We start from the raw sequence: 17,636 nt of genomic DNA, 5'->3' as shown, positions 1-17,636 counted from the left end.
TCTTAACATGAGCACTTCATACTTGTCCTTTTCTCTCTTCACTGACTTTCCATGGATTTTTTTAAATCAAGTTTAAAGTCTAAGTCCTTATCTTCAAAGTACCCCATGGCTTGGCTCAAGATATGTAAAAGATCATCTAAAGCTTAAGGATGAAGACTTTGATCAGCAACTCTGCTTTTTTGTCACAATGGAATTCTCCATAATAACAGTAAAGCTTGTCTGTGTGGGAGACAACCCTCTCTAAGGATGGTCTGAGACAGAAATGAAGTCCACCATTTGCTAGAGCCGTCAGACCTCACTAACATTTTCTCCATGTGCAGGTCACATTTCTTCAACCTTGTTTTCTCAACAAAAACACAAAGTAATATTTATGTAAAAAAACCCAAACCCCACTAACAGAACTGGAAACAACAATGTGCATGATTCTTCCTCAAAAACTTGCTGATTGCCTAAGACGTTGTCTACACTTCTGGGGAGATTAGTGCTGAGGGGGTTGATCTCTCGGGAGTCAATTTAGCAAGTCTTTACTAGACCCATTAAATTTACTGTGACCTCATTTAATCAACTCTAGTACTTTACCAGATCAAGAAAAGTAAGGGGAGTTAATGACACACACCCCTCACCTCTGGCAGTGGAGATGCCATGGTATGTTGACTCAGCTGTGTTAGTTTCACATTGCCTCCTAGCATAGACCTAGCCTTAGACAACTTATTTTTAATACTACTCCTTGATGCATTTAAGAGCTTTTTTTGAACGTGTTATAGTAAAGCAGTAACATAGTACAACTCCCACTTCTTTTGATAAGAGAATTTCCTATCTTGTGCTAGGTTTGGGTAAGCAGTGCTTGCTCCACTTTTTGGCTGCTGTGATGAGACTCTTCCCCCTTTTTGTTATGTACTCTTCCTATAGTAAATGTAATCTCTTGTATTTTCCTGCCTTATCTATAGATAACTTTGGCAATTATGTGGGTGACCAATACTTCAGTCAGTCTAAACTTTCTGAGAAGTCACCAAACACAATGAAGAACATAAGGGTGATTCCACACAAAAGCATTGGGAATTTCAATATCTGATGGCTTTTTTTAAAAAACTGTTGGGTACGTAACCAAATATAGTAACATTCTACAATGTATATTAGCACCGCTGTATAACTTTTTAGCTTTGTAGTTTTTATTTTTCAGAAAATCAGAACTGAGCTAATGAAAACAATACAGAGTCTTGTAGTGTTCAAGTTCAGTTGTGTTCTAGCAGTTCCAAAATTATCTCTGTTTTATTCATAGATTGCAGGTGCATTGGAATATGGAATTACAAGTGATGATATATTCTGGTTGAAAGAATCTCCTGGAAAAACGTAAGACATTAATATGTGCTGTAACTTGCAGTCTTACATTGGTACAGAAAGGCATAATAATAGTCTAAATTGCTGCTTTTGAAGTTTAATCTCTGATTTTTTTTTCCCCCTGATTACTACTATGCCTAATTTTGTAAAGGTATTTTGTAGCTTTATTTCAGCAACTATCACAGGAATATTTTTCCATAAGAAACACTCTTGAAAAACACATCATGTATAGGTTGTACCTCCCTTAATAAGGACTCCCTGGGCCGGCAACATCTGTGGTCCGGCATGGACCACAGATATTCCTGGACCCCAGAGTCCAGAAGAAGGGAGGTCGAGGTATGTGTGTGGAATGGGTGGCACAACAGGGATCTCCAGCCCCACCAGCAGCCCTGACTGCGCAACTCCCCAGTCGCAAAGCCAGGCAGCTGCTGAGCTGCTCTGTCCCAGCTGCACAGTTCCAGCCCCCGCTGTGCAGCCCCGATCCCGGCCATGGAATCAGGTGACCATAGAGCTCCTGCCGTGGCACTCCACCCCAGCAGCAGTGGGGCCAACAGTATTTAGAGCTCCACCCTGGCAGCAGCAGGAGCAGTCTGAAGCCCTAATCTGGTGTTGGCAGCACAGGCCGGGAGTGGAAGGTGTCATATCACAGTGCCAAGGCCCAACAGGGTTGTGGATTTGCTTCAAGACAGACTTGATTAGGGATAGTTGCTTTTATTAATCTCACTATGTCACTACTATTACATGCTTAATACTGCCAGATGGTTACACAGCTACTACAAAGTAATATACCACTAAGCACAGGCAATGCAATGCATAAAAGAGTAATAGGCACTTGGACATGCTTAATCCCCTTCAGTCTGCAGGGAGTCCTGTTCAGGTCACCTTGCACCAGACAGCAGTGGAAGTGGCTCCAGCCGGGGCACCCAAGGCACCCTTCAAGGTCTAGGTCCCTGGTGAGACTCAATGGGCCCAGAACTCCCTATACTAGTTATACTACAGTTGTTTACTGGGTGTGAACGTACTTGGTTCAACATCATTCTTATCACTTTCATGAGCTGATACCTAGGTCAAACTTGTTTATTGCTCAGTAGTTTCCCAGCTCAAGGCATGGCTTAAAGCTGATAAAGCCCCACTGCTATTTGGGCTTGCAGGATTCCAGGCTATGCTAAGCTGGGTACAGCAGGGATGGGAACTTCCATCCTAGACCTGCTAAGCTGTAGAACCTACAAATAACTTTTATGTGATACTGGGACCTTCTCTGGTCCTGCAAATCCCCTCGTTTAGGACCAATCGGGTCCTGATTGTGCCGGACCAGTGAGGTCCAACCTGTATAGCTTTTTTATTTTAGCAATTATAAAGAGAAGCCACAAGAGGGCAGCAGGTGCTAAGAATTTAATAGCATATTTTCATTCCTCACTGTAAATTTTATAAACTTCAGTTAGTCTGTTAGCTGAGTTAATCTGTACAGGAAAAAAACCAACAAATGGTCTGATAGCACTTTATAGACTAACAAAACATGTAGATGGTGGTATGAGGTTTCGTGGGCACAGCCCACTGTTTTATGTTTGTTTGAAGTATGTTTTAGATTACCAATTTATAGTGTTTACTATTAACTGATACTGCTACCTTGATGCCAAGTCAAAGAATATAGGGTTATGTTTATCATTCTCTTAATCTCCTTTTTTTTAAATATACTTTAAGTGGAAGTATAGTACTCGTTTGATATATGTAATATAATTAAGTTGGGTGAAACTCTTTCATCTATGCACTGCAGGCTAATTATTGTGGAAATGGCATACCTGTGTTCATAAAGAAACCCCCAAAAATTTCAATACACAACAGTGTGGCAGTTATAGTAAACACTTGATGGTGAAGTTCTGTGTGTAGATAAAATAACTAGAAGCAGAGATTCTGCTCTACTAAATTGTAAGTTCTTTGGGACAAGGATTGTCTTTTTATTCTGTTTGTACAACACATAGCACAGTGAGGTCTTGATTTGTATCTGGGACTCCACAATACAAATAATAAGTGAGCAATTGCCAGTGCTATAGCTGAATAAAGATGTTTATATTGTTAACTTTCTCTAGTAAGCTGATTCTAGGAACTATATATATGTATATTTCCTGAGGAAGATAAGTGCTATTTTGAAACAAAATGTGGGTGCCATTCACAATTCTGAATTCAGAAATATAGTGTGTCTTCAGTTAAACATCAACAGATAAACAGAACCCCTTAGTGCAGTTGAAAAGGAAAGTAATTCTGCAGTTGTTTGCAGTATATCAGTCACCTCTTGAATTTTGAGAGCATGATTTATGTGAGGAAATAGGGTTTTTTTTAACTAAACACAAGATTTATCCTTGTAAGATGTTTCTATGAAAATGTGGCTTTTGTCCAGTCACTGTTAATGCAAGTTGTAACAGTGTAATGTGGGAGTCTAGTGTTTATATGTTGCATTCCTAAGCTTTAGTCAAAATAAGCCTTGAGGGGCTACAGTAGCATTTCTGTACTTTATCAGTCTATGCTGAAGCTGATGAAGGAGGGAGCTGTTCACATTCAAAAGGGTTTTTTCTGTCTAATTTATTTCTCTTAAACTGAACCTTGGGAATATTTATAACACCTTTTGTTTGCATTCTGATCTGGGTTCTATTTATTCTGCTATTTTTGCATATCTCTTGTATTTAGGCAACGTATAAATTACAAGACTGCCAATCTTCAATTATTTTCTTAAAAGAGACTTAAAAACACCGGAGCAAATCAATAACCGTCTTAAAAATCCCCCAATATATACACACAATAAAATGCTTCAAACCAATGGTAAGAACTGAAAAACTCCCATAAAACAATCCAGATGTATGGAGTCTTCCTCCAAATGAAGGAGAGTTGGCAAGTGTAAAGGTACTGTGTTCTGGTTTTTAATCCTGCCTGTTTGACACTGAAAATGCCAAGGAACCAATTGGTTTGTAGGAGGGGCTATAAATCAGATTAACTGCCGGTGGTATATATGACAACTGACTTTCATCTAATGAAAAAGATGAGCAAATTGTATGCCCAAATCATACAAGTCCTTGTTCCTTGCTTCCTGTGAATATTCAGGGAATATTTCTTTATAGACACCATGTTATGTTTTTCAGCAATTGCAATTATGATAGGTATTGTTGGCCTGTTGGGTACCGGAAGAGGAAGGCACATCATCCTTTCCAAGAGAAATCAAGACACCCTAACATTGGGCAAATTTCACTCAGAGTGATTAAATTATTTATTGAACTTTAACATACACCACCTGGGGTTCCCTTTTAACTCTATCTGTATCACCAACCTCTTAATGCTATTTAAATTGTAGCGGGGTTTATATAGATGTTCTTTCAGGACCTTTTGGGAGCTTTGATCTTTCCTGCACACATTGCACTCTAGCCACTCGCCATGTGATGGTTTCCTTTCGTTAGCCTGCAACATGGTTCCTGGGCAGTGTTCCCTCTATTTTTTCCATCCATGTGCAGAATAAATGTTGGTATGTGCACCAAAGCATGTGCAGATGTGTACCACGAGTAGAAACATGTGCTGCTAGCTGAGAGTGCTGTGGGCACTATTCTAATCTTCTGGGAGGCATTTGAATCTCTTCTGGTTGGCTGCTCCGTGCTCAACTTACAGGAAACACTATTCCTGGGTGATGTCAAAGGGGCCAACAGCCACCGTGGGCCCAGGGGCTAGGTGTGGGGGGACCAATACCATGCCCATGGAAGGGGAAGAGCCTCGGGCAAAAGGGGTGGGACTGAGGGCAGTTGGCCTTCAGTGCTGTGCTGGTCCCTCTTCCCCAGCCCTTAGAGCTCTGTGGAGTGAGGAAGCGGTGTTCCTGCAGCAATTCAAAAGGTCCCGGGACTTCAGCCACTAATGCTGCTGCAGTAGCAGTGGTGGTGGCTGGGAGCTCTGGACCACTTTGGAATGCCCGGCCTCTGTGCAATTGTCCCCTTGGTTTACTGCTCTCTTCCCTTTCTGTACCCCATCAGCCAGCCTGGTAACATCAAACATACTCTCCCCTTCCAGTTCTGTATCACCCTTGCTCCTGTCATAATAAACACCTATAGTGGAGAGAGATGCACACATCACACCTGAGTTTCCCTCCTGGCAGCAGAGATTGGGGCTATGACTTGCTTAGGGTAACATAGCAAGTCATTGACAGAGCCCCTGATTCTTTGACCCTCTCCTGCCATCACATTTCAATGCCTGCCCCTCAGAAGCATGCTGTTGCACCAAAGTTTGTTTATATTGGCAATATATATTCCTTTTTTTTAAGGTTTTGTTGTGTTTCTGTAACCAGTATTTTGAAATGTTCAAACCAGTAAGTTTTTATGAGGGCTAATGGCTCGGCCTGTTTGCATATAACAGATACTGTATTTTAAAACCAGTTTCACTTTTTTTCATAAAACGGTATATCTCTATCAAGCATTGTATAATACACATTTTTTATATTAATGTAAGCTGTGATAGCTTATTCCCATGTCTAATGTTTTGTATCCAGCACTGTGCTGGAAAATTCTACTTAAACCAACAGTTAGGCAAAACACTCAAAAAAAAAAAAAAAAAAAAAAAAACAAAAAAAAAAACCCACAGCTCAACGATACAGATGTTGATACTGCATATTTTTCTTGGAAATGTATTGGCCTTCTTAGATCCTGTCTCTTTAAATGTTGCATCTGTATAGTTTACAGTGAGAGCAATGTGTTGGCAATTGAAGTTTTAGAATAACTGATGAAAGCCACTGGTAGATGATGATCTCTATTCAGTGGATTATCTTCAGGCAGCTGTTGCCTCCTTTCACCTTCTCTGTGCTGGCATTACTTCATTGCTCTGAAAGTCTTACCTTTCTAGAAGCAGAAAGAAGAGAAGGTGGGTGGGTGTTTAAAAAAGCCAAAACAGATGTTAGAAATACCTCTGCCTCCTGCTTCAATTTCCATTAAAGTTCTTTTAAAAGCCTGAATATACAGCTAAAGATCAATGTAAAAATGGGGACTACCTTAATGCTTCCATATTGCATACTGTAATGCCCATCTAGGAATTTTCATCCATAATGGGGAATTTCCTTAAATAGCGAGTTTGAATTCTTTAACTATGATTTTAATTTTTTTAAAGGAGTTGATTGAGTTTATTGCCAGCCAATAGAATTTAAGTATAAAAACAGTGCAGTACCAGATTTCATCCTCAAATTTCAAAAAGGATATGCTTTAATAGAAGGCAGAGTTAATAAATCCATGATTATGTAACCTCTTTGTAATAAATTAAAGCAAGAAAACCTTGATATACACAGTTTTTAAGGAACAGGTAGACCATATATTGGAGGATTACCTAAAAATAATGTGGTAGAGGTGTGTTTGTTTAAAAAAAATCCAAAATTTTAACAATAATTAAACAATAAAAAGACCAAATAGCTCCTATAGAATGGAATCCATCTCACCCATAGGGTAAGGAATTTTTTAAAAAGCTAACTTTGATACAGTACATCTATTTTATATTGACTGTTCACTGAATTAGTGATTTTTTTTTTTTTTTTTTTAAGAATGAGTTGCTCAAAGAACTTTTGAACAATATTTTCTATGGTGTCCAACCAGTTCTGAAGCAGTAGTCACTATAGTGGCTACTGCTATAGCAAATTAGCCATACTTAACTGACCAAATAGCCACATGTGGCTAGCATGAGCTATATGCTCAACCAGTGGTACTATGTTGTCCTGTCTGCATTTTGAATGCAAATGAGTTCTTAAAATGTTAATCCATCCTCTCCTCTCACTCTTTGCATGACTTCTGATGTATTACATTTTTTGTTTGTGTTAGAATAATGGCCTGAGTTTCAAATGCCAGATTCTGTAACTAATGCAAATTTTTTCTAGACATTTAAATGTCAGTCATTTTCTCATTGGTTTAATAATCTTGTTGCTAGGTTTCTTGATACAGAAGTGCAGAAATGTTTAATAATGTACTGCATGGGAGACCAAAAGAAGCCTAATACTCTGCAAGACTTCTGGATGGAGTAGTTTATCCTTTTCAGATTTTTTTTAAGTTAATCAAATCTTGGTCTGATCCCCTGAGCCTATCTATTATAAAAATTAAGTAATTCCTTACAGTAACTGGACAGTTGCAAGCTTCAACTGTCTTCACAAGATTTATCAGCATTGATTCAGATAATAACTCTAGGCACTTTCCTGTCACCCAGCTCTCATGATGTTGGTGAAAGTGAGTTGATTTCATCAGGGCACACAGAACAGTATTCTGAGAGAGAACCATTTTTAAAAATGGAATTATATTATTATTACTTGTAAGGATTAGCACTGTCATTTGAATTAGCCATTCTAGCATCACCTTGCCTCTTCCAAAAATACAGACAGCCAGTTTCATAGGCCACCCACAACTGAGTTTGCACTATCTGGCATTTGTCTTTTAATGTTCAATATTTCATTGATCTTGAAGAGAGGCTATTATATTTTGAGAGGATTTATGTAACAGTATAGGGATGTTAATCTAAATTTAAACTGGCTAATTGAATAGTCAGTGCAATTTGCATCAACTGTTAAATTAGCCAATAAGCTTCCGCCTTTGAAGTGCAGGAAGAACCCCAGGACTATTGCTACACTTCAAAGGCAAAAGTGCTGTGTGGGAAGCATGGGACCAGCAGGGAATTCAAGCAGTTCTCCACAGGCCCCATGCTCCCTGCGGCATTTCAAAGTGACAGTGCTGCATGGAGCCCAGAGTCAGAATCCCCAGGTGACCCCGAGCTCCATGCGGTGCTGCTACTTTTAAATGCTGCAGGCAGCCCAGGGCCAGTGGGGGAATCCCTAGCTGACCGCAGGCTTCATGTGGTGCTACTACTTTAAAATGCTGAATGGAGCCTGGGCACTGTTGCTTTGAAGCACTCCTCCCCCCCCCCTTTGCTTCCTCTTTCTGATAGAGGCGGGGGATGGGGGAGCGACTAGTCAAATAACATGTCATCTATCTGATAAGCATTTGCTTCTCAGATAGTTGATTAGTTGACTAGTTGCTCACATCCCTATTACATGTAGATGGTATCTTGAGCTTTTGTGAGCACAGCCCACTTCAAGCTCATGATACCATCTACATGTTTTGTTAGTCTATAAAGTGTTACCAAACTATTCGTTGTTTTTTAAGTTTATCCTCTACAGACTAACTCGGCTACCCCGTAGAGATCCCTATTACAGTACTTTATTTCTTTAATCCAAATGCAGTTACACTATTAGTTTTCTACTATCATAGTAGTTAGCTACTACCACTAGTAGTCAGAGCAGAAGTTGGGTCTAATGGGCCCAACAGCAGTCCAGGCTGTGGAATGAAGGCAGAGGTCAGCACCAGAGTCAATTATCAGTTGTTATAGTCAGGGGTCAATCCAGAGTCAGAATCAGGAAGCAGAGTTGAGGTCAGATGCCAAATGTCAGAGCTAAGGGTCAAGCTGGAATCAGAAAGAGGAGGCCAGGGTCAGAATCAGAACTGCTCACTAACAAATGGAGGGGAGGAAAAAGCAAAGGATCAGGTATTGAGTGGAAGCAAGGTAGAAACAGGAGTGAAGATGGAAATAAGAGAGGAGCCAGGAGAAGAGTCGAGTTCAGCAAAGCCACAACAGGAAACTACCTTGTTTCTCAGCCAAACTTCTTGCCCTTCCTCTTGGCTCAGTGCATTTGCATGAACTGATGGAGCTGATTGGTCTTCCAATCAGAGTTCTTGTGGATGTTGTCATCTCACCCAACTTCAGTAGACTTGGGTGGAAGCAAATATCTGGCAGCTGTCTGGGTATTGCCAGGTAAGGCTTCAAGACTGGGCACATCACAGGTAGCAGAGTGATTTCCCCCCCCCCCCCAGAGGTATGTGTTTGCTATGCAAACAAGGAGGATGAAATATTATGTCAAAGTAAAGGGTTTAGTATGCTTATCAAACTGACAAGTCTTTTTCAAACTGTAGTTGTTGTGAGGCCTGAAATAGCTGTTCTAGGCTATGGACTATTAACCTCTAAATCAGTGGCCAAACAGTTAGAGACTGAGCCAAAATAGTTGTGGATAGAATGCAAAGAGCCGTCTGTCTGTCTGTCTATTAATTACACAAAATGTAGTGATAAAAATAACATTACAGGACATTTTGGACAAAAACCAATAAAGAAGTCTCTTGTCACTTAAAAAATTAACGCCAGGCCATATATCTTCAGAGACGAGGAACAAACATCAAATAAAAAGAAAACCCTTTGAAAATACTGTAATATTCTCACACTGAAAATAAACATCCCCACCGTATTTTAAATTTAATGCTACTGCCCTATTATGTCCTATGAGGGTTTTTTTTTAATTAAACTGAACTGAGAAGTAAATTAGCACAATTTGAAGTGCCTGTTTCACTCCAGCTTGTTTCCTCTTTTTTTTTTTTTAACTTCTGCATGGCTATGTCTACAGTGGCGCATTCTCATGCAAAAACTCTTTTGCAGAAGAGTTCTTCTGCAAAAACTCTTCCAGAAGAGAGTGTCTACACTGGCATGTGCTTTTACGCAAGAGATGTGCTTTTGTGTAAGAGCATCCATGCTGGTGTAGATGCTCTCTTGTGCAAGAAAGCACCAATGGCCATTTTAACCATAGGGCTTTCTTGCGCTAGAAATTCATGGTGCCTGTCTACACTGGCCTCTTGCGCAAGAACAGTTGTGCAAGAGGGCTTATTCCTGAGTGATAGCATCAGACTTCTGGTGCAAGAAGCCCTGATTTCATACATTAGAACATTAGTTTACTTGCGCAAGAACACGCGGCCAGAGTAGACAGGCAGCAAGTTTTTGCGCAAGAGCGGCTGCTTTTGCTCAAGATCGTGCCAGTGTAGACACAGCCATGAAGTTTATGGCTTTTTTACAGTTCTAAAAATTGAGATCTGTCCCAGACTGCAAATGTGAGAGGTTAAAAAACAACAAGGGAGAGACTCAGATTTCAGAATAATTGCTTTAGCCTGGCAAACAGCCTTTGAATTTTCTTTAAAGAAACAAAGTGTAAACCAGGTACATGCTGATTCTTCTCCCCCTTTTTTCCCCTTGAAATTTAAATACAACATCTGTGTCTGCTGCCTTATTCTGCATTCATGAAGACTTTGATTTTAAGGCGCTTCAGCTTCCCCCACCCCCTCACTCTAACCCAATGCACCCACCCTTCTCCCAGAGCCAGGTACCCTCAACTCTCTGCTCTAACCCAATATACGCACCTCTCTCCCAGAGGCAGGCACCTCTAGCCCCCCTGCTCTAACCTAATGCCCTCCCCATCCTGTAGAACCAGGCAGTCCTACCCCCTCTGCTCTAACCCAGTTCACCCACCCCTTAGAGACAGGCATCCCAGCCCCCCTGCTTTAACCCAATGCCCTTCCCCTCCTGCAAAGACAGGCATCCCCAGCCTTACTAGCTCTAACCTAATGCCCTTCCCCTATCCCAGAGCCAGGCACCCCCACTCCCTCTGTTTTAACCAATGCACCCCCAGAGCCAGGGACCCCCAGCACCGCTCTCCCCCTCCCTGCTCTAACTCAATTCCTGGGTCTCACCAGGGCCACCACAGCCATGTGTTTTCCCCTATAGGCGCTGGGGTGCATGTGCAGAGCAGCCATGAGCAGTCGGGGCATACGGCTCCAAACTAGCAAGAGCCGCATTTCTTTGAGCAAAGAGCCGCATGCGGCCACCCCTGCTCTAAATGAATAGCAAGAGTCTTCCTTGAAGGGGAACAGCCTAATGCTCCTGTGCCCGCATTTATGAATTCTGGGTTCAAAGTACCAAATGTTCCCCATTGAACATTGTCAATAGGGCAAGGAATCTTTATTCTTGGCGCTACTGTTGCTATTTCCTCTGTCAGGATTATGACTGCACGGAATAAAGTAGTGTTACAAGCATTTGAAAAACAGCAATACCCAGAGTGTGGCTGCATCCCTGATCATTTTGGCTAATCACCATTGCTGAATCTATCCTCCATTAACTCACCTAATTCTTTTTTGAATCCAGTTATAATTTTGGCCTTCACCACATCACCTGGTAACAAGTTCCTCAAACTGATTAAGTGATTGTTCATTGTGTGAAAAAGTACTTCCTTATGTTTGTATTAAACCTGCCATCTATTAATTTAATTGGGAGATCCCTGGTTCTTGTTGGGGGAAGAGGGTGGTACACAAAACTGCCTTGTCCAGTTTCTCTGCATCACTAATGATTATATAGACCTCTGTCTGTATCAGTGTTTTCCAATTTTATTTGGCCATGGAACCCCTAGAATTGCTTAAAAAAAAAAAGACTCTCAGCACCATGATTCCTGCTGCGACTCTGTCTCTTTAAGAGGAGGCAGGAGAGTGCCTACTTTTCGTGGAACCCTTGCTTTCATTTTGCGGAACCTCAGTGTTCCGCAGAGCACCAATTGGGAAACACTGCTCTATATTATTGACCATCCTTGCAGGTGGTGAGGAATACAGTACCTGAGAAACCTACCACTATAGCATTTAATTTCAAAAAAAGGAACTATACAAAAATGAACAGACTAGGTTAGCAGAAATTAACAGGGACAGTTAAGAGTGAAATGCCTACAAACACCATAGAAACTTTTTTAAAACAATGTAATAGAAGCTCAAACTATGTGTATGACCAAAATTTTTTTTTAAAAAAAAAGCCACCATGGCTAAACAGAATAAAGAGGTAGGTAAGGGCAAAAAGACTTTAAGTTGAAAGTAAAATTTTACTAAGGGAAATAAAAAGAAACAAAATCCCACAACTGATCTATTCTTTTAGGTAACCACTTTGAAGCCAGGTCTGAGCTATGAGAAGAAGTCAGTCTAAGCTATGAGATTTGAGTTACGTCAGTAGTATAAGCCAAGTGGACGTTGCTTAGATCTACTGACTGCAGTATTCATAACACACTGACTTAATGGGTGAAACTCACATAGAAAACAGGTAAATAGAGTCACAGATCCTCTATTTTCATTGCAATCCCATTTTCTGTTAGTTGTGTTGATAGAGCATCTAGATACCCCAATGTGAACCATGAACCCATTGCATAATATGTTGTACAAATACTTAGTAGGTCAGGGCTAGGCAAAAAATGATCTGCAGGCTGGATTTGGCCTGCCACACCTCCAGCTCCCGCACTTGGCACTCAGTGAAGCCAGTTGCTGCAGGGCCATGTGCTTCTGTGAATGCTGAGGCCCTGGGGGAGGAGGCTGAGACTTCTCACCCCGCTCTGGCCCCCAATAAATGTTTAGTCATGATTCATTTTAACCCTTTATTATTCTCACTTGTGTGCTTTTATCTGTTTTGTTCTGCAGAATGTGTTTTAGATGTTTTATTTTACAAAATAACTAGGAGACGGTGTTCTCTGCTCTCTCTGAGGATAGCAACTCACAAACCACTCTCTCTAGGAATAGCAACTCTGGCTCCCCCTAGCCACTGGGGATGGCCAGGTCAAGTCATTAGGGTTGCCAGGTGTCCAATTTTTGTCCAGAAAGTTCAGTATTCAGGTCCCCTGTCTGGTTTAAAAAAAAAAAACTCAGAAGATACCGGACACATGAAATGTCCAGTATTTCCTTTTTCCTGCATACGGAAGCCTGTCAAGGACAATTTTCCCCTGCTGCATCTGTTGGGGGAGTGAGGAGCGTGCCCCCCCTTTTTTTTTATTTTACAACTTTGGTGTCCCCTCCCCCCCCCCCCATTTTTTTCCTCAACAGAATTTTTTCCCAGTGTTTTGTTTTTCGCAGGGGGAGGGTGATGTTTGGTATTTTTTGTTAAAACCATCTGGGAACCCTATGAGGCATGGCAGCCAGGGCCTGCCATGGCTCTCACCACCACCCCCTCAGCTGCCGGGGGATTGGTCCTGGCTGAAGCTGGCCTGGCTCTCGCCCCCTGGCCACTGGGGCATTGGGCCGAGGCCACAGCTGACCTGGGAGAAGCCTACAGGGGGTTGGTTTGGGCCAAAGCTCTTCCCTGTCCCCTGCCTAGGGTTGCCAGGTGTCTGGTATTGACCTGGACAGTCTGGTATTTTTGCCTCCTGTCCAGTAAAAATATCAGAAAATACCGAACACCTGAAATGCCTGGGATTTTCTGAGGTTTTTTTTCCCTGCCAGGAGGCGAAAATACCAGACACCTGGCAACCCTAAGACACGCTTGGCAAATGGGCCCAGCCCCCACTCCCTCTTCGGCCCCCCGCCCTCGAACCCTCTGCTTACCTGGGGTAGGGGCTTGATCAAGAAAACAAAATGGCTGCCTGCCAAAAGACCTGAAGCAAGGGGAAGCAATGCCTTTCCTGGGTCTTAGTGCTCAATCCCTCTCACTTAAAGGGGCCATGCTGTTTTATTCATTTTGCTGAATAACTTTTGGGGTCCTTTTTTTTCTCAACAACTTTGGTCTCCCCCCCCCTTTTTTTCCCCTTAACAGAATTTTTCCCCTGGTAGAGTTTTTTTTTGGGGGGTGGGGGGGGGGAGATGTTTGGTATTTTTGGTTAAACCATCTGGTAACCCTACCCGTGCCACCTTGCTGTCCAGGAGTGTCTGAGGCCACCCCGACTCTTCCCCCACCCCTGGCCACTGAGGAGGGCCCAGAGTGGGCCCGGCTCTGACCCCCATCTCTCTGGTCACTGGGGGGCTGTGCCAGGCCAAAGCAGACCCAGCTCTCTCACTCCAGCCATGAAGGGGGAGGCCTCATGGGCTCCCGGCCCTCCTTCCCCTCCCACGATGTGGGAGGGAGATGTGGCTCCTGGACCCTCTCCCCACACAAGGGAGGAAGGTGCACAGCTTCCAGAACTCTTCTTTCCCCCCCCCCCCATTGGGGGACATTGCTCCTGACTCCTCCCCAGAGGAGCATGGGTTAAACAGTATGGCTGCTGCCTCCCCCCCTCCTCCCAGCACCAGGGAAGTCACGCAGCCCCCACCATGGGGGCGGAAGGGAGGAGTCTGGATGGCTGAGGAGAGGGTGGCTGTGGGGCTCAGAGTGACACAATGATGTCACACTCATCCTGCAGGAAAAGCTTTTTATATATATTTCTAGAAAGAAAAGAAAACAACTCTGTTTTTAACAGAGTAGATTGATTGATTTAAAAAAATTAAAGTGATTTAAATCATTTTAAAAAATTGATTTAAAGCAAATTTCCCATTGATACTACTTCACGTATTCCTCCAAGCAATGATGCAAATCCGATCACTAAACCATGTTAATTTGCACTTCAGTACAGCATTTTACCACATTTAGGAAGGTGCATTTTGTGTAACTTTTTTAGATAACTTTTTTTTTTTAAATTTAGGAAATAGTACATAGTACAGTAAAACTCCAATAGTCCGGCATCCAATAGTCCGGCACTCCTGATAGTCCGGCATCAAAATGGCAAGAGCCTAGTGAGTGAGCTTCTGCAAAAAATGAATAACAAGGTAACAGCAGCAGCAGCTGAACTGAGCAAAAAGGATAAAAAAGGCTTAAAAAAAACTAAAACATTACAGTATACTGTATACAGTATGAACAATAAAAAGGGCTAGGAACACTTTATATACAGTATATATATAACCAGCTTATAGTACCTCCTGATAGTCCAGCATATCTGATAATCCGGCACCACGTAGGTCCCATAGGTTCCGGATTATCGGAAGTCTACTGTACTCGCTACCTGTGTCAAGCTGCAGATGCAGCAGCAGTAAATTGGGAATAGTAAGAACTAAATCACACACACAAATACAATAGCACTTGTATTTTATTAAACTAAATCATAAGTATTGCATAAATGTTTAACATTTTGCAGTTGCAGCAGTTTTCTGAGTTGCTGGCTAAGGGCTGTCCTTAAACTTTTTGTTTTTTCATTTCAAATTTTATTAACTCTAGCAGAAACGTCTTCAGAATACTAAATGAATGGTGTCCATAAAATTTCTACGGCTAGCTCTCATCTTCCCCACTCCCACTGCCGTTTTGATACAGATCTGATTCCAAAACTGACTGTGCTTAGAGTGCACTTAATTTTGGCATAAGCTTCATTGAAAACAAGCATAGGATTGGGTACTTTGGGGGAAACTAAGTTATGCTGAAGTAAAATAGGGAATAGATTTATGTTATCACCATTATAGTATTGACCATGATTGTCCAATATAAGGAGCATGTACAGTATTATATAATATAAAATAAGAAAATGACATTCAATGGCAACTGGCAACTCTAGATTTCTCTTACTGCATCTTTCTTTACTGTATATTTGGGTGATGGAGTCTAAACCTAGTTCATGAAACAAGCCATAATGATTGGCTAAGCTAAACTTTTTTTCTAGCAACATCTAACATAACAAACAGCTTGGGAATTTACTTGTTAAATCACATTTAAGCTAAAAGCCATAGAATATTGAAGAATGATCCACATTGTTCTTCAGACATCTATCCACATCATTTTCTCCCAATAAAAAGCTTTTCTTATGATGTTTCATTTTTGCAACTGGGCCCTATATCATCTCCTTGCACAGCTTACACTTGATACATTTACCCAGGAATGAATTTCTTCAAAATATTTCCAGATAGGGTCTCTTATATACCCAGAAACCATGGACGTTTTTTTATAGCAAAAGTGTCGGTGAATATCACAAGCTCTATCTATGCTTCCTTTTTTTTCAGTCTACTCCACTGTTCCTTTCTATGCTGCCACCATCCTTTCCTATATGTTCTCTGTCTTTAGATACTATTTTAACTAATTATTCCATGCTTGGCTCAGGGCTACCACCACGTAAGCAGAGAACAAAAACAATCCTATCCAGTATGTGTCTCTCTCACATCTTAATCTGCTGAGGAGCAGAAACGGCAGACCCAGATGCAAGAGTTGTTTGTTAGGCTGGATAAACTAGAGTCATTAATTCATTTTTATGACTGTAAGTGTAGGTGTACAATGTTTGTGATAAGATTTGTTTGTAACTTATTTTTAATTGAAAAATTTATTTTAAGGATATTTTTAAAAAATCAAAAAATCCAATTTCATTTGCAGCGTGTCTGGGGGGCAGCCCCTGGCCTGCTGTTGCTTCCCCCTGGCCTGCAGGTACTCAGTGTTGCCTTGCTTAGGGCAGTGTTGTTGGGGGGAGTGGCACGCTGTGGGCTAGCCCCAGCCTCCAGCTGTCCCTCTGTACCCCTACCTGTAGCTGGTTTGAAGGGTGCGGCGCTTCAGGGTCTATCCCCAGTCTCCAGAGGCCCCTTCATTCTGCAGCCTGTTTTGGGAGGGTGCTCCAGGGGGTTGCCAAGGCTCAGCAGGCTGTCCCAATATTCAGGTCCCCCCAAGGTCTACAGGGTCTATGGTGGTAAATGGCCCCTTTACCACCAACAGACTGTCTTGGGGTGAGGTGAGGCTCCAGGGGCTGCCCGTGGCCTCCAGCGGCCCCTCTACAGCCTGCAGCCTGTCTGACAAAGCTCTAGAGGCTACTCCTCCTCCAGCAGGTTCCCCCGTTTCTTTAGGCTGTTTGGGGGAGAGGCCAGGCTCCAGGGGTTGCTCCCATCTCCAGCTGCCCCTTTATAGCCTACAGATTATCTATAGAGGCACCAGTCTCTGGGGGCAGTCTAATGGCCCCTCCCCAGCCTGTAGGCTATCGGGGGGGGGTGGGGGGGGGTTAGGCTCCAGATGCTGCTTCTTCAATAGCAGGTCCCATCCCTTGTCTTGCAGGCTCTCCACAGGGGGGGCAGGTTCCAGGTTTGGGTTGGGGGGAGGGAGGCGAGCTTCTTACTTGGTTTGGTGGCAGGTAAGATAGCAGAGTTCCAGCACTGCTGGCCACTTTTTTTGTGTTGCAGCTGCCCCTAATGTCTTCTCTCAATATCACATCCCTCCTGTCTCTGCCCTTCCCTTTCACATTCCTCTGCTCTCTGACCCTTCCCATTCCATGTTATGGAAAATAGTCCCATTCCCATTTTCTAGGCATAACCAAATCCCAACCCTGGTTTAAGTTAGGGTCAGAGGAATCTGCATACCAAATTTGGTGGTCCTAGCTCTTACAGTTTAGGAGGAGCTCTTAAGCAAATGGACTCACAGAAAGATACACTGAAAATATATGTATATGCAAACCACATACTATTCCTATTTAATAATGTCATATGTGAAGCTCAAACCTGTAATCTTGTAATCATACTACACACAAGAAAATAACTTTGTACCAACTATGTGAAAATGAGCATAAGCTTATTCTGTTACTATATTTTTTCCTTAACAGGTTGGTGGTTGGAGCCAGTTGTATCCTTTGTAAAATGTATAATGATTTATGATTACCATTGGAATATATTCTTTTCTGTGAAGTTTCAGTTTTCTAAATTCCCATGCTC

The 17,636-nt window shown here is 42.2% G+C and overlaps 1 protein-coding gene across 2 annotated transcripts in view; it reads left to right on the top strand.

Moving 5' to 3' along the window:
* Nucleotides 1-17,636, top strand: part of TXNRD2 (thioredoxin reductase 2) — a 75,838-nt gene that overhangs the window by 9,012 nt on the left and 49,190 nt on the right. For both annotated transcript variants that reach the window (XM_075898330.2, XM_075898329.2), the window contains exons 8-9: nt 1,280-1,350; nt 17,528-17,547. In XM_075898330.2, the coding sequence (XP_075754445.2) occupies nt 1,280-1,350; nt 17,528-17,547 (91 nt within the window). The remainder of the gene's footprint in view (nt 1-1,279; nt 1,351-17,527; nt 17,548-17,636) is intronic.

Source organism: Pelodiscus sinensis, chromosome Z (assembly GCF_052426305.1).
Source record: "Pelodiscus sinensis isolate ZL-2025 chromosome Z, ASM5242630v1, whole genome shotgun sequence".
NCBI lineage: Eukaryota > Metazoa > Chordata > Testudines > Trionychidae > Pelodiscus > Pelodiscus sinensis.
This window is presented reverse-complemented; position numbering and strand designations above follow the sequence as displayed.